Raw genomic sequence first — 22,696 nt, forward strand, 5'->3', positions numbered from 1 at the left:
ATATGTAATTGAAAGCCATACTTACCTGACTCTTGCTTTCCTCTCCTCAATGATGACATAGTGGATGCATTGCTTAGTGTGTACATTTGAGGATGCCACATTAAACATTTTCAAACTAATGGATGGAGTACTCTTATGGTGACAAATATATTAGACCGTTTTACCTCTATGATAATGACATAGAGATACCAAAAAATATATTGATAGACTTTAAATATTTAATATCCATTCAGATTGCCCAATGCCATGTCATTTTTATGTAAGAGATACATTTTAGGTGGTCTTTCTTTTCAGCAATTATTTAAACCCGTTAGGGACTAATGGCATGTCAGGCATTGCATAACATAATGGGATTTTTAGAGTCTTTAAAAGATTAATCACTTTCACAACCTCTCTTCTGAAGAGTTCAATTGTAGATTTACATCCCATTTTTTTGTTTGTTTTGAAAGTGCCCACTTCAGGAGAATTTATTATTCACATTGACCAGGTTTTAAATGCATCTGAAATAAAACCTTTTTTAGACATATATTTCTTTGTAAGTCACCTTGGATGTTGTAGACTGTATAAAAATATTCTTGGTGGCAACCCTCCTGTTAGGTTCAGTTCCTACCTCCCAGACGGTACTCTGGATCTTTATTCTTTATTTATGATTTTTTTTGTTTTATGTGGAAAACAATGAAAATACAGGATAGCATTGTGTGATGCATTGATATCAATAATAGTAACATAAATGCATGTTAAATATCCATACATTAGGTTAAATGGATGCATATGACAGGATAATAGTATACATTAGTGGCATCAATGTGCCTGTAGGTGTTGCCATTGGCTAGTCAAAACGTTTTATTTATTAAAGTGGCTGTTTTTAGCCATAAGACTATCAACCAGATTATGTTCATCCAGATATAATTTTTGTATGAATTTGAGAGCATTTTTTTTCTTTGTATACTCAGCAAGCTTCTCTTTTCAAAATTTCCCTGCATCCAGCACAGAGGGACACATGGAAATCTATAGGCTCAGGAGGCTCAGCTCTGCGATAGCACCATTCATCGTCAGACTGTCCCTCATTCTCAGACATTTCCTTGTCCTTAGATACTTCAAGGACATCATTATCCAGATCTGGCACTTTATGTTCATGCTCCTTTATAAATTCTGGTGTTCAGTCTCTAGTAATGTTTTTGCTAATGCTGGGATAAACATGTTCTGCTCTGGAATCCTGAGCAGTATATATGGGATCTCAAAATATGCTGAATAGTCACCAATAATTATCATATGAATTTGAACCAGGTGACACCTCATCTTATGTGTCCACTATGAGGAATGTTGTTTTTTTGTTTTTTGGTTTTTTTTAATGGAGATTTTCAAGATGACGCTGACCCTAGGTCCTTTGTGCCCTCCACAGACAATGAAGCAGTAGCAATACTAACATTAGTCTCTTTAACTGATAGAGACAGGGACGTATCTTCCGTAAGGCAAACAAGGCGCCTGCCTTGGGTAGCACTTTCCAAGGGGCGGCAAAAAAAGCCACCCCCAAATGCCCAGGTGGATTCCTTGTTTGCCTCGTGTCCTGGGGGGCTTAAGAACTGGCCAGCTGGCCACTTTTGAGCCCCCTTTCCCCCACGAGGTGGGCAGTGGGCAGCGGGCAGCGAGGGAGCATGCTCACCTGAGCTCTTCCTGCTCAGCTCCCTCCACACCGCAAAATGAAGCCGGGAGCCAGAATATGACATCACTTCAGCTCCCGCCATCACTAAGTGGTGCGCGAGGGAGCTGAGCAGGAAGATGTCTTCCTGTCTGCCCCCTGCCTGCCCGCCCAGCAGTTCCATTGGTCCACAGGTAAGTAATCCACTCCAGCTCTCCCAGGGAGGCTGGGTGGATTTAAAATAAAATAAAAAAAAAATACTAATTTGTGAGTGTTGGTGGAAATGTGTGTGTGTGTGTCTATAAGTGACGTGTCTAAGTGAATGTGTGTGTGTGTGTCTAAGTGAATGTGTGTGTGTAAGTGTGTATGTGTGTGTCGGTCAGTGAGTGTGTATGTCTCGGTCAGTGCGTCTATCAGTGAGAGTGTGCATCTGTCAATGAGTGTGAGTCGGTCAGTGTGTTTCCAAGTAATAGTGTGTGTCTGTCTATCAGTGTGTCAAATCAGTGAGTGTGTTTGTATGTCATTGTTTGTCAGTGTATATGAGAGTGTGTGTCTGTCAATGAGTGTATGCGTCTGTCAGTGAGTGTGCATCTGTCAGTGAGTGAGTGTCTATCAGTAAAAGTGCAGCCTTGACAGGAATGGGTGGGGAAAATCTAAATTAGGGGGGGTGCCTGAGCACCGTCCTGCATAAGGCAGCACAAATCCTAAATACACCACTGGTTAGCGATGTTTTCTATTTATCAATTGCTTCTTCTCCCAGAATTAGCATGTGCAAACATTCACTTTTTTTCTCACTTCCTTAAAGCGTTTGTTTTTAAAGTGCAGATAATTGCCATCCATTCAAATGTCTGCCTGCGGTGTGTATGGAGTTTTTGTGGTCATTGTTTGGCTCACTTACAGTAGACACACAAACTCACTGACAGAGACACACTTTCACTGACAGACATACACACACATATTCACTGACACACACTCACATACTCACTGACAGACAGACACACTCACATAAGCACTCAGAAGTTGTAATTTTTGTTTAAATTATTTTATTTGAAATACACCCAGCCTCTCTATCCTTGGAGAGCTGGAGTGGATAGGCTTTACCAGTTTGGCTTGCTGTCATCTCCCTGCTCTGCTCCCTGTTGCGCACTGTTTAGTATGCCAGTACAGAAATTACATCAAATGCTGGGTGCGCGAGGGAGCAGAGCAATGAGATGACAGCTCTCTCCCTTGCTGCCGCCTCGTCTTCTATGTTGAATAACAGTATGAATGTTAACATTAATTGAGAATACAGCTTTAAAGGAGCATTGCACATTAATTATCTAATAATCCTGTTTCAGGTCTTTTTATTAATAAGGGCATTATGGTATGATTGTCCCCTTTAAATTGTGAGGTTGGAGAGGCCAATCACATATATGTAAGAAGACTGAGGCATAAACCTTAATACTGAAGCTGCCGTCTAGTGTCATACATGATACACTTATATTTGTAGTCAGTGCACTTCTTTACTTATATACTACATTTATAGTCAGTGCCGGTGGCGTACATACCAGGGTCGCAGGGGTCGTGGCTGCGACCGGGCCCGGCCCACCAGGGGGCCCGGCTGCCCCTGCGACCCTGTATGTACCCACGGGCCAGCCTCTTCTCTTGGGGGCCCCAGGAGCCGGCCACCTCAGGGCCCCCCGAGGCTGACCCTGCTTACACCCGGCGGGCAGTCAGGCTGGCCGGTGCGCGAGGGAGCACTCTCCCCTGAGTGCTTCCTCTTCAGCTCCCTCGCGCACCGCACTGATACCGGAGCCGGAAGATGACGTCATCTTCCGGCGCCGGCATCCCTACGCGGCGCGCGAGGGAGCTGAAGAGGAAGCACTCAGGGGAGAGTGCTCCCTCGCGCACCGGCCTGACCGGCCGCCTAGGAGCCCAGCAGCACCACTGGACCCCAGGGAATCCCCTCAGCACTCCAAAAGGTAGGGAGGCTGGGGGGATTAACTTAAAAAAAACATGTGTGAGTGAGTGTGAGTGTAAGTGTGTGTGAGTGTAAGTGTGTGTGAGTGTAAGTGTGTGTGAGTGTGTGTGTGAGTGTTAGTGTGTGTGCGTTAGTGTGTGTGTGTTAGTGTGTGTGTGTTAGTGTGTGTGTGAGTGTTCGTGTGAGTGAGTGTGTGAGTGTTAGTGTGTGTGAGTGAGTGTGTGAGTGTTAGTGTGTGTGTGTGAGTGTGTGTGTGTGAGTGTGTGTGTGTGTGTTAGTGTGAGTGTTGGTGTTTGTGTTAGAGTGTGTTTGTCTGCTAGTGAGTGTCAGTGAGTGTGTTACTGTGTGTGTCTGTTACTGAGTGTGTTTGTGTGTGTGTGTTAGTGAGTCTGTTTGATGTCTGTTAGTGAGTGTGTGTTTGTCAGTGAGAGTGTATGTTTTGCAAGTGAGTGTGTATGTATGTCTGCCGCTGAGTGTGTCTCTGTCAGTAAATATGTGTGTCTGTTAGCTAGTGTGTATGCATTTGTTCGTGAGAGTGTGTGTGTGTGTCTTCAGCACTTACCTTTCTCCAGCGCCGGACTCCCATGGCGCTGGGGATCCCTCCGCCTCTCAGCTCCGAATGCGCATGCACGGCAAAAGCCGCGCACGCATTCAAACCGCCCATAGGAAAGCATTACTCAATGCTTTCCTATGGACGTTCAGTGTCTTAAAATGGCGGAAGCGCCTCTAGCGGCTGTCAGTGAGACAGCCACTAGAGGCTGGATTAACCCTCAGTGAAACATAACAGTTTCTCCGAAACTGCTATGCTTTCAGCTGCAGGGTTAAAACTAGAGGGACCTGACACCCAGACCACTTCATTGAGCTGATGTGATCTGGGTGTCTGTAGTGGTCCTTTAAGTGTGTGTGCATCTGCATGCACTGGCGTACATACCGCGGTTGCAGCCCTGCAACCCCTGCGACCAGGTGCCCGCCGCCATGTGTTGCTGCCCCGGCCCGCGCAGAGTAAGCGCGAGGGGGGGGGGGGCCCACGGATCAATTTTCGCACCGGGGCCCCATGGGTCATGTGTACGACACTGGTCAGTGCACTTCTTTACTTATACACTACATTTATAGTCAGTGCACTTCTATCTGTTTTGTGCTCTGTGCGATCTCTTGTTGGGATTGTAAATATTGCAGCCGGTTTCTATTTCAGCGCTGATCAGGTTTCCACCTTCATAGGATGGCGCAACCCCTGTGACACAACACATGGAAGTGACGTTTCTAGTGGAAGATCAAAACTTCCTCATTCATAGCACACCTTCGTGTCTATATAATGCAACCTGGCTTTACAGACAGAGCTGCTAATTGGGTTATTCTTTCCAGGGGAGGCAGTGTCTAGCAGCTTAAATAGAGGTGTGATAATGAGGTGCTGTTTAGTCCTTCTCTGCTCCCTGACAAAGGAGCACACAATCTCACGTCAGACCTCTTTTTTTTTTTTTTTTTTTTTAATTCACTGTGGAATTGAGGTTTAACCCCTTAAGGACCAAACTTCTGGAATAAAAGGGAATCATGACGTGTCACACACGTCATGTGTCCTTAAGGGGTTAAGGGGGTGGCTCTAGGGTTCAAATCTGCAGGTTTTTTTTTTTTTTTTTTATTCGCTGTGGGATTGAGGTTTAAGGGGGTGGCTCTAGGGCTCAAATCTGCAGGTTTTTTTTTTTTTATTCACTGTGGGATTGAGGTTTAAGGGGTGGCTCTAGGGTTCAAATCTGCAGGTTGTCTTGGGCATTTTTCCTGACATCAGTGGATTTAGATTCTTCCCATAAGATCAGTCTCCAAAAACTAGTAGAGATATGTTTTCTTTATCAATTGGGTCTTCTTGTGGAATTAGCATGTGTAAACATTATACTTTCCCTCACTACCTTAAATGTTTTTGTTTAAGTTCACATAATTGCTATCCACTTAAAATTCATCTGATTTCCAATTAATATCTTTAAACATATCCTGATCTTTCTTTATAAGTCTCTTGAATGTTGTAGACTGTATAAAAATGTGTCTTTGGGTTGCTTTCTTCAATAGTTGGTACAAATGGAGGCTTCACTTTTTTTCTAAAAAATACACTCCAATCGATGTGTTTGATTAAAGGTCCTTTACATCTTTGGCTTCCCTCCTACTACCTCCCAAGTGCTCCTCTGGATCTTTAGTCAAACACGTTTTCATTATTAAAGCTACTTTTTAGACATAGACATTGTCATCAATTTTATCTATGAAATTAATTCAAATACAAAATTCAAAGGACAAAAATCATTCTGTAATTGACCACACCAAGACTCCACCTGTCAACAGTTCTGGTGTAGTGTTCCTTTTCATGAATTCAGGAGCCTTATATGAGCCTTTTATTCCACAAACAGTCCAGTCCTGATTCTGTTTCAAAATACCATCCCTAGTTTAAAACCAAAGTATGTGATTTTAGGAAATGCTTCTTTGTCTATTAATATATTTTGCAGCTTTAAATCTCTATGAACGATCTTGTAAGTATGTAAAACTTCCAGCCCCAGCACAACACATGCAGCATAAAACATTTTATGTTTGATAAATGTCCCCATGCTGTTTATGTAATTTGCCAGATTACCAAGAGCAGATTTCATAACAATGTATGAAAATGAAAACTTGCAAAGAGATAGTCAAAAATTAGAATCTGCTAGCTGGTACCTATAAAAAATACTTGCTTTTCAGTCATTAAACTATCAACTAGATTGTGTGAACTAGGCATCCTTTTTGTATCTCTTTGTTAGTGTATATATATATATATATATATATATATATATATATATATATATATATATATATATATTTATTTTAAATACTTTTACACACCTCTTTAAAAATAAATACATAGATATCCGGATGTGGGATGTAAGAAGCACACATACAGTAATCATGAACTCTTTAAAATACAAGCCTTATTAATTTACACATGCAGATACAGAATGAATTATGACATTGCAATGAGTAATACATGTACAATATATGTTCAACTTGCAACCTGTATGGTCATCAAGTATTTTACATTTTGGGCCTTTAAGGGAAATAAAGAAAAAGAAAAAGAACACTGTAAAATAACTTTGAAATATTACATTTATTTGTTTTGAATATATATGTATACTATATGTATATCTAGGCAGATTTAAAAGAAGAAAGCTTTGCATTTTAGTCTGCATCTCTCAATCTAATTATTTTATTAGTAGAGTTATTATTTTATGATTTAAAATAGGGGGGTAGCTAGGGAGGTAACTCCTAGTGTAAACCGTGAATCGAGGGAGGGATAGTGTACCAAAAGTGGGGACTGGGATACATAACAAATATACAGGTACATCTAATCAATCCAGAAAAGAGAGATTCTCAATATATTAGTATGAAAAACAAAAACAAAAAAACTTTATTAATGAAAAGATATTAAAATTGCCCAGTGGCAAATATCATGTGTGATGTGTACAAACTATAATGTAAAAAACTCAAAAAAAAAGGTGAAAAGAAAAAAAATAACTAATAAGTCCTAAATAGGAAAATAATAGATCTAGATATATGATCATTACCACGTAGGGTAACTATGATCGTGATAACTAATAGGTTAATTTTTCTATAAAGATCAAATAAAATTGTAGCACAAATATCGTGAGTATATAAAGTGCACATGTCTATGCCAAATATACTACTCAATAGATATGTGCCTGGGAATAGCAAATCCTGTTGGGATCGATATAAAGTCGCTATTATGGCATGAACACACAGTAAATCTCAACCCTCAACAATGCTTGCTGCCTATAATAATTCTGTGTAGATAAAGAGGTGGTAGCACTTGCAAGAAGTAAGCTACACTTGCGGCCAAGTTCTATAATAAATAAGACTGTCTGCCAAATGATAATGCCTGGGAATAATGCTAAAAAGAAAGGAGGGAGGGTAGATGTTATATACCTAGCCTAAGAGGGTCTCACTTCATATGGTAAATCATGGATCTGAATAGGTCTAAACCCGGAATACCACTCCTATTACTGGCAGGCATAGATGTAGGGCTATGGTTTACTATCCGTGTGGAAGTGACTGTGATTCAAATGGTGCCGAGAGCAGGGGGAGAGAAATGATACCTTGATTGTAAAAATCTTGTAGGCTGTAAATAAAAGAGTCTTCGTGCAACAAATAGATCACTTCTGGTCTAATAAGTGCACGGGGGAGGAAGTGCAGCACGGTCTATTTTTACAGTGTAGGACTACTCCTTTTTAGACCTCTCTCCTTATTAGAGTCTGGTGTTCTGATGTTAAAACAGGCTCTCTGGAGGCAGTGCTCACAAAAATCAATGAACAGGAACCAGTTCCATTTTTTATGGAACCTGACCGTGAGTATGCCTACAAGGCCCGCCCATAAGCCTTAGGCTTTCAAGGCCCACCCATGAGTTCGCTCACAGGGAGTGGAGTGTATGCGTATGTGTTACGTGTTTTTGTAGAGGATGTAATGTGTGTGTGTTCTTATGGAATGTAGTGTAAAGGGATACCAGTTTGTGTAAAGGCTCTAGTGTGTGTGTATTGTGGATGCATTGTGTGTGTGTGTGTGTGTGTGTGTGTAAGGGATGCATTGTGTGAATCTGTGTTTGTATGTGTAAGGAATGCAAGGTGTGTGTTTCTGTGTATGTATGTAATTTAATACAGCGTGTGTCTGTAAGGGGTTCATTGTGTGTGTGTAAGAGATGCATTGTGTGTTTGTGTGTGATAGTAAATAGTCCTGGAAGATATTTCCTCCATCAAAGCAAATATGTGCCCACACTATGAATAGTGATACACCTTCTTTACTCAAAACTATAGGAATGATCTGTCACCCTCCAAATGTGCTGTGGGTATCTACCTTATTTCTTGCGAAAGTCATTCAACATACCCTGCATGCTTAGGAGAGATATGTCCCAATGCTGTATACAGTGGCGTAGCATAAGTCTGGGTATAGTGTTTAAGGGTTTTTGCCTTGGCTGTAGAGTATAGATGGGTGCAGTTGGGATGGGAGGTATCTCTCACATTGCTGAATATAGTGGGGTGTTGAGGAGGCTGTTACACTGCTGGAAATAGAGCAGCAGAGTGGGTGGATTTCTAGCAGTAAAGTGTAGGGTGTAGGGGGTCCTCTGTAATGTGCTTTAGGTGGGGAGGACTATGTTTTATTGCTGGTGGGACAGTACTGGAATTGTGGATTTTTTATCAGTGTATGGCAGGTTGTAGAAGGGTACATTGCAGTGTGTGGCAGGTTGTAGGGGGCTACAGTGTAATGTGTGGCAGGTCTGTAGTGTGTTGCTGGATGTAGTACTTCATGTGTATAGTGGCAAGGTAAAGGGGGTTATGTATAGTGTGTGGCAGTGTGTAGGGGGTCCTGTGCAATTGAACACAGTGCTTTGGGGGTCCTGTGCAATGGGTAGTAGGGTGAGAGGGAGTCCTATGTAGAGGTGAAGGGGGGTCCTCTGCAGTGGGTGGTAGGGTTTAAGTGGGTCCTGTGTAGTGCGGGGGAGGGATCCTGTGCAGTGAGGGATGGGTGTAAAAGAGTCCTGTGTAGTGGGGGGCAGGGTGTAGGCAGTCCTACGTAAGAGGGGGTGGGGTCTAGAGGGGTACTGTGTAGTGGGGGGGAAGATCCTGTGTTGTGGGCGGCAGGGTGTAGAGGGGTCCAATGTGGGTTTGGGGTTCTATTTTGTGACTCCAGCAGAGTTAGGATATACAAAGTTTATTAAATAAAGTATATAATAATAATAATAGTCCTGCTAGTTTCCTCCCTTGTGAGACTAATTAACTACAAAACTGCTTACAATTCCAAATGGCCTTTTAGGGGCATAAAACCATTGAGATAGCCATTGAAATGTAACATAAATTGTGTGGCCATAAGTATGTGTTTGTTGAATATCTCTTTATATCATGAATACCATCTTTATACTGAATAAAGATGCTGTTTGACACCATACAATATCAGTCATACACCCACACACACACATACTTATGTATAGCTATCTATCTATCGATTGCTTGATCGATCGATCGATCTATCTATCATATTTCACAGTATCTTACTTTTTCCTCAAACTGCATCCTTCTTTACACAGATATCCGATGTCCCACCTGGAATCTGCTGAAGCCATTCTCCCAACTTGAGGCTTGCAGCCTTGAGTGCTCCTAACTGGTGCTCACAACTGGGACTGCTACTGCCTTCACTTTTTTTATCCTTTCTAACTCCTGTTTTAGCCCTTGGTATTTGTCCACCTTCTCGCGTTCCTTCCTTGTAATCTAGGCATTGTCACACCCACCACCACTGGAGTTTTCTGTGATTTGTCTACTACTTCAATGTCTCTTTGGTTGGCTAGTACTTGTTTGTCTGTTAAGATCTGGAAGTCCCACATAATCTTAACACTGTCATTCTCAACTATTCTGGTGGTACCTACCATTTATACATAGGCATGTCTTGTGTTTAGGAAGGCTGGCATGTCTAGTGTTTAGGAAGTCTTTGCAAGTCACATGCAGGGAGGTATGACTAGGGTTCTTAAACAAAGTGATTTAACTTCTAAATGGCAGAGAATTGAGCAGTGAGACTGCAGGGACATGATTTGTACACCAAAACTGCTTCATTAAGCTAAAGTTGTTTTGATGACTATAGTGTCGCTTTAAATGCCACGGTTCCGTGCAGTTGGAGCAATTTAAATCACAAGGTTGCTCCGCTGTGTGCTTTATTTTATACACTTGTTCATATTGGGTGTGATTAAAACAGATAAATGTAAAAATAAGAAATGGTATCTGTATACTATATATCTTTTGCTTTATATTGCTTTGTTACAGGAGGAAGCAGAAATGGCAAAAAATCAAACAACCAAAACATATGTAGTTAGCATCATATGCATTTGCTACAGTACCAATGTATTGCCCAGTCAAAATAATGTTGTGCCTTCTGTAATATGCAATTGTATTTTCTTTAATTTGATTGTGCATGCACTTCAAAATGACCAAACCTCAGTTTTCATTTTGTATATACTTTTAGCAGTCATTGCAGCCCTTTCAGTCTCATTTTATCATCAGAAGTGCTAATGATGCTTTATAAATGCTTGATTGTTAAATAAAGTATTAATGACCACTGAGCACTTAACATTGCCATTGTCATGTGATAACACATATCAATTTTTTTGGGTTTAATACACATGTATGGAAATATAATTGTCAGGGTTATGTCACTTAATTGTGTAATAAAAAAAAAAACCTAGAAAAAAATTAAACTGGCTCTTAAAACTGTTATTTAACAGAATTGTTGTTTGATTGTAAACTTATATTTCAACTGTTAACATGTTGTAAAACTAGTTATGCAAATATGTCAAACAGTATTAGTGGTTAAATGGTAATAAATTACAGTATTTCTAAAATGTGTAATATAACTATCTGCACTTTGTTTTTTCAGGGATGTATTGTTAGTGTCTTTATAATGATGGGCGGATTTACACAGGGGCAAATGGATAATAAATTACACGTTAGCTGCTGGGCATATTTACTAAAGTTGTTGAGATTATATGAAATATTCATCAAAGGATTGCCTATTTTTGCTACACATCAAAGCAAATTACTTTTAACTTTATATCAAACCTTGAATGTAAATTTTACTACTAGTCACAGTTGAGCATAATTTACTATGGCAAACAATACTGCATTTTAAACATAGTAAAAACATTACACATACCTTATACACACAAACATTTGCATTGCAAGTTTTATAAAGCTATTTATTGCACTATAACTTTTGTCTGCATTTAAAATATGTTTACCGATAACAAAATCCAAGAAAACAAAACAAAACATAAAGATAATTTACTAACAACCTTTTTGATCCCTTACTATTCACTTTAAACCCTGCCTTTTTCTGTCTTGTGCCTTAGTAAATAAGCCCAAGAAGTTATGGAGTTGCATATCCCAAACTCTAAAAAATATTCCATGCCTTAATAAATTTGCCCAATGTGATTTTTTTTTTTATTGTGGTTATTAATTTATGTATGATGCTTATATAAGCTTGTAAAAATAATTGAAATTTATTTTTCTTACCATAGTTGTTTGGAATATCCCGTTTGTTCAAACACATTAGAAATAAACAAAAACAAAACAAAATAAAAATTTTCAAAATGTACCTGTTTACTGAGCTTGTGAAAAAGACTTGTTTTAATGTATGAAGAATAGCATAGGACTAGAGGAAGATGTTTTTTTTCCCTTTCCTTAATGTCATATACACATTTTAACACGTCTATGTAAGTAAATTATAAAAAATTTAAAAAAAACATAAAAAACAATATAGCCTGTTATATAAAGAAATGTGTGAGAAGTATAGAGACTGACTTTAATTTATGTACATTCACATTCCACATATAATTTAGTTGTTACCGATCCAGTCTTCAATAATCCAGGTGTTCTCTATATCTCCATAGGAACAATATTGGGACATGCTTAAATCTTGACAGTTGATGACCTATTTGGACTGATATGGGAATCACTTTTGTATATTGTGTATATATATATATATATATATATATATATATATATATATATATATATATATATAAAATTTGGAGACTTCATTTTACAGAACATAATAAAATACATATTGAATATAATTGTTCTTTGTTATACTGTCAGCCTCTACATAACAACTGCAGGCTGCAATTTGTCACATATTTACTTGATACTCCCTGCAACTCTCATTATGACTCTAGTAAGGCATTTGTCAACTTATTCTTGACATTCAACATGGGGATTCCTCTTAAAATAGAGCTAGCAAGAGAACAGAATTAAATGTCACATTAAGTCTACTGATCAATGACTGGAATCAGGATGTTTGCTGGGAGGATATAATTAAAGAAAACTCGTTTTCTTGACGCTATATAATCCTTGGGGGACCCTAACCCTCAGGGTCCCCCTCCCGTTGGGCTGAAGGGGTTAAATCCCCTTCAGCCACTTACCTTTGTCCAGTACCGGGCACCCTCGGCGCTGGTGACCTCTCCTCCCTCGTCGACGTCCGCTCCCGAGTGGCAAGTGCCACGCGCGCATTCAAACAGTCCATAGGAAAGCATTTCTCAATGCTTTCCTATGGACCTTCTGCACACTGGATGCGAATTTCGCATCCAGCGTCGCAAAAGCGCCTCTAGCGGCTGTCCAGAAGACAGCCACTAGAGGTTGGATTAACCCTGCAATGTAAACATAGCAGTTAGTTTACGTGTGAAGGGTTAAAACCTGAGGGACATTGCACCCAGACCACTTAATTGAGCTGAAGTGGTCTGGGTAACTATAGTATCCCTTTAACAAAAACCCAGCTAAATTAATTGTCTAAGTTTAGTTAGAGCTATCTCTGGTTTGGTATTGAATTGCCATGTTTGGATATGTTAAAAGGTGTATGTCATAACACAGAGAGTTGACAGTGTTAAGGTAGGGAAATATTGTATAACCTTTTGTGCTAACAGAGAACTCTCGGAAGAAGACATAGCAATATACATATATAGTATTGGACTGTGTGGTTAATAAATCAACCCCAGTCTATAGGTGGAGCGCTCAAAAGTGAGGTAACTCACCCCCCTCCTTTGGGCCGTGTAGATAACCTAGGGCAGGGGATGAGAGAAAATAATATCGTGTGATATGTTTAACTTAATGATAGAGTGGTAAAAAAGGTATGGATCCACTCACATGGTTCTGAGCCTTATCTGGATAGGCTCAGATCACTTTTGCAGGCGTGTTTGGGATAACACGAAACCTTACACTGGACGAATGGTAACGCTGTTCCTTTAAGAGACAAAAAAGCCCAAAATTTGGTGCAGCATGTAAAGGTGTTACAGTATAGGTGACAGGGTACAGTGAACTGCTCACCTGATACAGAGCCTGAACTCTGGCTCTGAGTATATGGACGTGTGTGTCTATGTGGGGACACAAACCCTATAGGTTGATGTAGAAATGGTCGCGTTGTTCCTTTAAAAAATGAAAAACCACATTTGGTGCAGCATGTACAGATAATGCAGTGTAGGTGACAGGGTACAGTGAACTGCTCACCTGATTCAGAGCCTGGACCCTGGCTCTGAGTATATAAGCATATGTGTCTATAAGGGGACACAGAACCCTGTGGATGAATAGCTGGAGCACAAGTAGTTTCTTCACCAGGAGGAGGTTAGTAAAAAAGGTAATTTATTAAATAAAAAACTAGTATTAGTAAAATAATAAAAAACAATGAATATACTGAGTCCTCAGTCCTGTGGGTTGTAGCAATATACAGTTGTGCTCAAAAGTTTGCATACCCGGGCAGAAATTAGGAAATGTTGGCATTGATTTTGAAAATATGACTGATCGAGCAAAAATAATTATTTCATTGAAGGATAGTGATCATATGAAGACATTTATTATCACATACTTGTTTCGCTCCTTTTTAAATCATAATGATAACAGAAATCACCCAAATTGCCCTGATTAAAATTTGTCATACCCTTGAATGTTTGTCTTTGTTACAAACACACAAGGTGACACACACAGATTAGAATTGCACTAAAAGGTTAATTTCCCACACCTGTGGCTTTTTAAATTGCAATTAGTATCTGTGTATAAATAGTCAATGTGTTTTCTTTTCTTCCCCTTCTCTTTTCTTCTTTTTTTTTCTTTTATATTTCAAACAAGTACCTGCCTTGTATAGTTTTATTAATACTTCTATGTTTCAGGCCTTGGTACTCTTGTCATTATAAATATCTTGTGCTATCCTCTTATCCTATTAAACTCCATGTGACCCCCCCCACCCGAATCCCCATCCCCCTCTCCCCCCATCCTTTGGTTTGATTGTATTATATATTCTTATTTATCAAATTTGCTTTACCCTTTCTCTTTTGGAGAGAGAGAGAGCATCTTCTGCGCAGTATATTTTCCTTATTTTATTATTCTGTTTTGTCTTCCCGTTTAGGGGTTAAGATCTTTACCTTCTTTTCTTTTCCTCCCCTCCTTTTCTGGCCCTCATCTCACTGAGTCTGGACCTTAGCTATACCTGATTTAATTATTGTTTGCTAGGTTCAGAAGAGAGAAGAGTAGTGTTGACGATATTTAGTAGGTTATCCTTTCCATTTTGCATATCCATGTATCCCAGTCTTCTTTTTTGAGTATATCTGTTTCCTAAGTTCACCAGGGTACCTCTTTCCATTCTTTCTTGCCATATAACTTGTGTTTCCAATTTTGTGCTAAAAGTAGTTTAGCTGCTGTAATTATATGTAGAATTATCATTAATATTTTTTTTTGTCATTTTTGGCCAGTACAAGTTTAGCAGAACCACTTCTGGCTTAAAAACTAATTTTATTTCCATTATTTGATATATTACCTTGATTACATCTTTCCAGAATTTATTTATGGGTGTGCACTGTCACCAACTGTGGATTAAATTGCCTTCATTAATATTAAATTTCCAGCACCTGTCTGATTTTCTTTAAACGTTTCATTGTTAAGTGCCATCTTTTTGAGAGTTTGAATTGGGTTTCTGTAAGGTTTAGGCAGTGTACATATTTATTTAGTTCATTTAGAGAGCTTATCCACTCTTCTTCTTCTTCTATATGTACTTGTAGTTCTTTTTCCCATTTATTGATCAATTCTATCGGTTTATCGTGTCTCCATCTGTAAATAACTTTAGCGCATTTTGCCATTAGGTTTCTAAAGTTTTTTAATTCAAGTAGATGTTTGAGGATTGTAATTTTCTCCCCTCATTTTGAAGGAGATATTCTGCTAAGAAGTCCTTAGTTCGCAGATAGCTGAAAGTGTCTTTGTTGGGAGTGTTGAATTCCTCCATAATTTGATTAAAGGTTTAAATTTTATGTTCCGTTAATATATTTTTAAATTCCTTTGCCCCTCCCAGTCTTCCAAGTATCTATTTTTATGTTGTCTAACATATCTGAAATACTAGAAAAAGGGAGCACATATATTATTCTATTTCTGAGTCCTATGTTGTTTGTGCATTTGTCCCACCAACTCGTTAACTCTTTGAGTATCTGGGATTTAGTTTGTGCCTCTTTGATTCATTTTTTTTTCACGACTAGGACCCAAAATAGTGATGTTAAATTTCCTACACCGGTTTTAGCTTTTTCCATTTTATACCAGGTTTCTTGGATTGCAGCAAAATTTTGTGAAAACAATATGTGAAAAAGTCTGCTTGCCTGATAACATTGTTAAATTTCCAGGCACCCCAAACCTCCATCCTGCCATGATCTAGCAAAAACTTTAATTTTAACTCTTGCTTTCTTGCCGCCCCATTCAAATTTAAAAAAGATTGCCAGTTTTCTGGGAAATTAGGTGGGATCATTCTCCATAGATACAGCCATTTTGGTAAAATGTATGGTTTTAGGATATTGATCTTACCCGACCAGGAAGATCCCATACCTTTCCAGTCCCTTAAGTTTTTATTAGTTTTTGTTAGTAAAGGTAAAAAGTTGGTTTCTACTAGATCTTTTAAATTTGAAGTTAATGTTCTGCCTAAATATTTTAGCCTGTCCTTGTTTTCTAGGAGCTCAAGGTTTTGTATAAGAAAATTAATTAACTTTTAGTTTAAATTTTAGCTATAAATATTGATGTCTCTATATTAATTTTGTATCCTGACACTTTGGAGTATTTATTTATCTCCTTCAGAAGCTCTGGGATTGAAGTTTTTGGTTCTTCTAAGGTTAGTAAGATGTCATCTGCGTAAAGATTTAATTTACTTTTTCCTAAGGAGTTCATAAATCCTTAGATTTTCTTTATTTTGTCTTATTAGAATCGCAAAGGGGTTCTAACACCACTATGTATAGTAAAGGGGAAAGAGGGCACCCTTGTCTAGTCCCATTTTTAACACTGAAGTTTTGTGATGTGAATCCTGACCCTGTTACTTTATCTTCTAATATGTTTATTATTTTCTAAGATTGTTGATTGAAGGCCTGGTATAAATCCTACTTGGTCATTATTAATTAATTGTGGTATGACTATTTTTAATCTATCAGCAAGCATAGAAGATAATATTTTAATCTGTGTTGATTAGTGATATAGGTCTATAATTGCCAATACGTTCTAAATCTTTATCTGCGTTTGGGATGGGGACAATATTTGCAGTCAACTACTCTCCAGGACAGCTTCCTGTTTTCATGATATAGTTGAAAATGGTGGTAAGTTCCCCTTTTTAGTTGGTCTTTTATTAGTGTATAGAATTTATTTGTGAAGTCACCTGGGCCTGGGGCAGTCTTTATTTTAAGCTTATCTATGGATTTACTGACCTCTCCTTCTGTTATGGTCGGATTTATCAGCTTTAATTGGTCAGGTAGGATTTTTGGCATGGGTACGTTTTCAAAGAATTCCTCAATCTTTTTCCCTGCCAAATATTTATTCTGGTAGGTTATATAGATTCTGATAAAATCTCTGAAACGCCTATTTTTAGCTGGGGCCATTCAAAAAGGTTTCTCTGTCTTTTATGTAAAATATTAATCTTTTATATTTCTCTTTTTTAAATGTATTAGACATTAGTGTTTCTGGCTTGTTACCCTTTAGATACCACTTGGATTGTAGTGCTTCTAACTGTTTGGTTCCTTTATTCATTAGCTGAATATTTATATGTTTCGCTATTTCTGCAATATTCCTTGCTATTTGTGTGGAAGGTGTGTTCAGCATCACATCAGGTCCTCTCTGTCCTTTATTCGCAACTCCAAGAGGCACCCTGAGTGGCATGCTAGGTAGGTCGGGTCGTCTCCCTTTCTCTTCATGTCGGCTCCCAAGAAAGCTCCCTCAGCCGTGTACAACGAGGACGTAGTCGCACGCACTACGTCATCTTGCTCCTCCTCCTAGTAGACTTTTTTGAATAGTCAATGTGTTTGTTAGCTCTCACATGGCTGCACTGAGCAGGCTAGATTCTGAGCCATTGGGAGTAGAAAGGAACTGTCAAAAGACCTGTGTATCAAGGTAATGGAACTTTTTTAAAGCTGGAAAAGGATGTAAAAAGATATCCAAAGCCTTGAAAATGCCAGTCAGTACTGTTTAGTCACTTATTAAGAAGTGGAAAATTCGGGGATCTCTTGATACCAATCCAAGGTTGGGTTGACCAAGACAGTTTTCAGCCACAACTGCCAGAAGAATTGTTCAGGATATAAATAAAAACCCACAGGTAACCTCAGGAGAAATACAGGCTGGTCATGGAAAAAGACTGTGTGATTGTTTCAAGCAGTACAATATGACGATACCTAAACAAAAAGGAGCTACATGGTTTCTAGAAAGAAGCCTTTACTGTGCCAATGCCACAAAAAAAGTCTGGTTATAATATGCCTGACAACACCTTGACACACCTCACAGCTTATGGCACACTGTAATTTAGAGTGACGAGACCAAAATAGAGCTTTATGGTCACCACCATATGCGCTATGTTTGGAGAGGGGTCAACAAGGCCTATAGTGAAAAGAATACTATCCCCACTGTGAAGCATGGTGGTGGCTCACTGTTTTGTGGGGGTTTGAGCTCTAAAGACATGGGGAATCTTGTGAAAATGGATGGCAAGATGAGCGTAGCATGTTATTGGAAAATACTGGCAGACAATTTGTATTCTTCTGCACGAAGGCCGCACATAGGACACTCTTGGACTTTCCAGCAATGACCATAAGCACAAGGCCAAGTTGACCCTCCAGTGGTTACAGTGGAAAAGGTGGAGGTTCTGGAATGGCCCTCACAGTCTCCTATCATCGAGCCACTTTTGGGAGATCTCAAACGTGTGGTTCATGCAAGACGACCAAAGACTTTGCATGACCTGGAGGCATTTTGCCAAGACAAATGGGCAGCTTTACCACCTGCAAGGATTAGGGGCCTCATAGACAACTATCACAAAAGACTGCACTCTGTCATTGAGTCATTTATGCTAAAGGAGACAATACACATTATTAAGAACTATGGGTTGCAGACTTTTAAACAGGGGTCATTTAATTTTTTTCTCTGACATGTTTTGTTTTATGATTGTGCCATTCCGTTATAACCTACAGTTGAATATGAATCCCATAAGAAATAAAAGAAGTGTTTTGCCTTCTCACTCATGTTTTCTTTTAAAATAGTACATATATTACCAGTTCTCCAAGGGTATGCAAACGTTTGAGCACAACTGTATAGCCAAGTCTGCCTGTGTCAACTGAGAGATTTTGAAAAGCAGGAGGACATCCAACATAGTTTCATGGAGTTAAACACTGTGAAAAGCTAGGAAGCACTTCTAGTGGTTGTCTGGAAAACAGCCACTTGAGGATGTCTTAACCCTGCAATGTAAACATTGCAATTTATCTGAAACTGCAATGTTTTATATTTCAGGGTGAAGGAGATAGTGGTACTGTACCCAGACCACTTCAATTATATTAAAAGGTCAGGGTGACCTTTTATATTCTTTCCTCGGGTATAATGACAGATTTAAGGGCATTATTTGTTTGCTATACACACAATTAGGAATTGGTAATATTCATAAGATCTGGTTGAAAATGGTGCTAAAAAAATGTAAATAACCATACAATACAAATATGGGGTTATTCATTGAACTGCAATAAATCGTAGTCCGAATTGCAAAAAGTATTTGTGGCATTTGGGTATTTTGAAGTGAAAATTTAGACATCATTCACATAAAACAGTTATCAAGATCCAAATTTAGCAACAATGTTCCAAATCTACATGAATATACATAGCTTTTTAGCCCTCCTGAAAGATAAATTTAGAACCACATGTTATAACCAGTTTACAAATGTGCAAGATGTTGGTTCCAACATGAAACAAATTGAAACTATCATTAACCAAAAACAAATTGATAATTGACTACAGTTAACATGTAAGCCTATATGGATGTTTCAGTTAATCTAGCGGAAGCACATACAGCACATATTTAATAGTTATGTAATACATATATAAAATAAAACTGTCAATGTGATTGATAAAAATAGTGTCACTTAATACACTCTGTTCTATTAATCCTCACACTGCTGCCTATGTTCCGAATTACAATGGCCCATATGTGAGGTTTATGGCCCCTGGTTTATTAAGTTTAATACTTTTTTAAGTGGTTTATACGATAACAGTAAGTCTGTTGGTGTTAGGGTTAGAATACCGATCACCCCAGTCGGTATAATAGTTTAGAAAAACAAAATAAAAACAAAAAAAGTGTAGTAGTAAATAAGTAAAATTATGCATTTAGAAATGTCATCCTTTTATTTTTTTGTTACTTATTAAAATTGGTATTCACAAATTGCCCAGCCCAATACATGGTATACATGGTTTCCACTTCTTCACAAATTCTTATTTAATCTTTTTTGATTTTTTATTTATCTATTGGAAAAATCCTAATTGCCTTCCTTTTTAATAGGGGAGCCAAACTGTTCAATTTATGTTATTTGTTTTATTTTATATTGAGGATATCTGTTATTTTGCCTTCAAAAAGAAGGTGGATTTATTTAGAATAAGTGCCTCACACTAGAACAGATTGAGGAAAATCCAGTAATTCTTCAGTATTTCATGAACATGCAAATCCTTTACTTTTATGTGCTGATTTTTTTCCTGATCCAAAATGTACTAAGTTATTAGTAAACAATCCACTGAAAGGTTAGTGGAATTGTATTATTCAGAATATCTTTTAAACTGCTGAAATATCTTTAAAACATTATATTTTAATTATTTGTCATCTAGTGCTGATAAATGCTCAAGTTCACTGCTTACTAAACTGGTGTATCTGGCTTAAACTATTGCAAAATGGTACTATTCCAAAAATGCTGTTTACCTATCATTGTAATTACATTAGACCCTACATTGTTGTATTAACAACTTTTTTTTCACTTGGAGCTCTGCTTTGCATTTATAAGTGCTGGCTTAAATTCATGCATTTGCGCTAAATTAAAAATGAACATATTGATAATGCACTTACATATATTCATTTAATCATTTGATATTGGTATGTTCTTCTTTTGCAGAGGAAAACTGCCTTGGAGACAAGTCAATTATTTGTCGATTGGAAGTTCTGTCTCGTTACTGTTCAATGCCCAGTTTTAGCCGACTGTGCTGTAAACCATGCAATTCATCTCAAATTACCAGTGATTCAAATACAGTGAAAAATAACAGCATCGAGAATCTTTCACCACCAATCCCAACAACTTTAAGGGCTCCTAATTCTACTGTGTCACCTACCATTCCATATAATAAAAACACATCATTAATAAATGTAACAGAAAATCAAGAGCATACTAATAGAGTAGACATTCCGTACAAAGTTAATATTTTAGATAATGAAGTACCAGAACCGAATACCATCCCCCGAAGAAGGTTTCTATATGAAAAGACAAAGAACCAGAGGATTCAACAACTGATTGCAGAGAAAAGGAAACTGGAAACAATGAAGAAACTAAAATAACAGTAGTGTAAATCTCAATTTATTTTATTACATAGACCACAACACAGATATTTTCTGGTGCTAGACTAAAATGGTGCTTTAGAGAACTTACAGATATTCTAATTGGCATTATTTCAAAATAATATTTATTCCAAACCATCTCACGGTTTTGGAAATCACTTCACAGTCAGTTCACTTAATGAATTTCAGCTCTTTTGTTTTGCGTATATAGCCACCTAAATACATTTATATTTCTATTAATTAAATCATTTTTCTTACCAAAATTGATGTCTTGTGCTTCTTTCCTTAACTCTGTTCTCCTGCATAACTCCCCCATTATTATATTATGCAGGCAAAAATGAAAGAACATCATTTCATTTTAGAATGGCATGTAATAACACTAATTTGTGGAATTAAGACTTGCCTAGATATGTATTAGTTTTCTTAATTGACTTTTTAATGTTTTTCCTGGTTCATCACCACATCTGGCTTTACAAAATGGTGGATTATATTTACACTGGTAATGTGAATTGAGTACATGTATATAGGGACTGTGATTTAGATTGCATTAATTAAAGATATTATAAGCAATATTACTGCACTATTAAAGACACTACAAGGAGCCACATGCTTCTTTCATTTCGCATGATATTTAAGTAAACATTGTATATCTGATATTAAAAATACATTGTTTACAATATTCTTCACTTATGTCAACATTCCTTAAACAAAACATGGATGTAAACATGACTATAGCCATCCAAAGTAAATTATGAAAATGTATATAATATCACATACAATCATATCTTTATATGCGGAATATCAAATACTTGTGATAACTAGTAAACAGTATACACCGATTTAAAAGAAAATATGCCACATTATACATTTAGGTATGTCTGTGTCATAATCAATATTGTGAGGGTGTTGCTTAATTAGGATCAGGGACATACATTGTTTTGCATGGTGCATGCTGTAGGCTACATATGACAGCGTATTAACATGTCTATGATATATCAGCACATATGTTCTCCTCATAGCAGGATATCGTATGATGGCTGCGGCTTACTGGGTCATGGTATAACCAAGCAATATTTCAGCACTATTGTGGAGGATGCACAACACAAGAACAAATTTAGCCTCCTTCCTTGGAGTATGTAATAGATACCTACCAGTGTTGTCCAGGTATGGAAATGTAGATTTAAGCTAGGCTGGGCTAACAGGGTATGGAGCCCTGAATGGGATTCTGAAAAGCCCATAGTCTAATATATGCCCCATTTTAGTGTTTTAGTGCCCCTCCCCCCCCCCCGGCTGCCTTAAAAGGAAATTAAACCTACTTTAATCCCAGCACAGCGTGAGGCATCCGGCACTGGCCTTGGTCTGATCTGCCTCCTTGCTGACATAATCAGAATTTACAATTTTTAGCAAACCAATGATTTCACAAAGGGAAAGCAATGGACTGCCTGAAATCGGCAAGAAGGTGTGGCCGGGCAGGGACAAACCAGCTTGGCCCACCAGCACCTCCTCATAAAGATGCAATGGATATGTGCAACTCTATTAGGAAAATACAGTGTCTCTATGCAGAGCGTGGAGATGCTGAATGAGTGTGCAGCACTGCTCCAGGAAGCACCTCCAGTGGCTGTCTGTGGCCACTGGAGGTGTACCTTGGGAGCAATGTAAACTCTGAAAAGGCATTGTTTGCATGAAAATGC

At 38.2% G+C, this 22,696-nt stretch overlaps 1 protein-coding gene across 1 annotated transcript in view; it reads left to right on the forward strand.

The window, feature by feature from the left end:
* The window catches only part of LOC134602545 (A disintegrin and metalloproteinase with thrombospondin motifs 2-like), a 571,473-nt gene extending 550,196 nt beyond the window's left edge, over positions 1-21,277 (forward strand). Inside the window, exon 22 of the mRNA XM_063447513.1 lies at positions 20,569-21,277. Coding sequence (XP_063303583.1) covers positions 20,569-21,005 — 437 coding nt within the window. The 3' untranslated portion in view covers positions 21,006-21,277. The remainder of the gene's footprint in view (positions 1-20,568) is intronic.
* Positions 21,278-22,696: the final 1,419 nt, after the last annotated feature.

This window comes from Pelobates fuscus, chromosome 3, assembly GCF_036172605.1.
Source record: "Pelobates fuscus isolate aPelFus1 chromosome 3, aPelFus1.pri, whole genome shotgun sequence".
NCBI classification, from domain to species: Eukaryota; Metazoa; Chordata; class Amphibia; order Anura; family Pelobatidae; genus Pelobates; species Pelobates fuscus.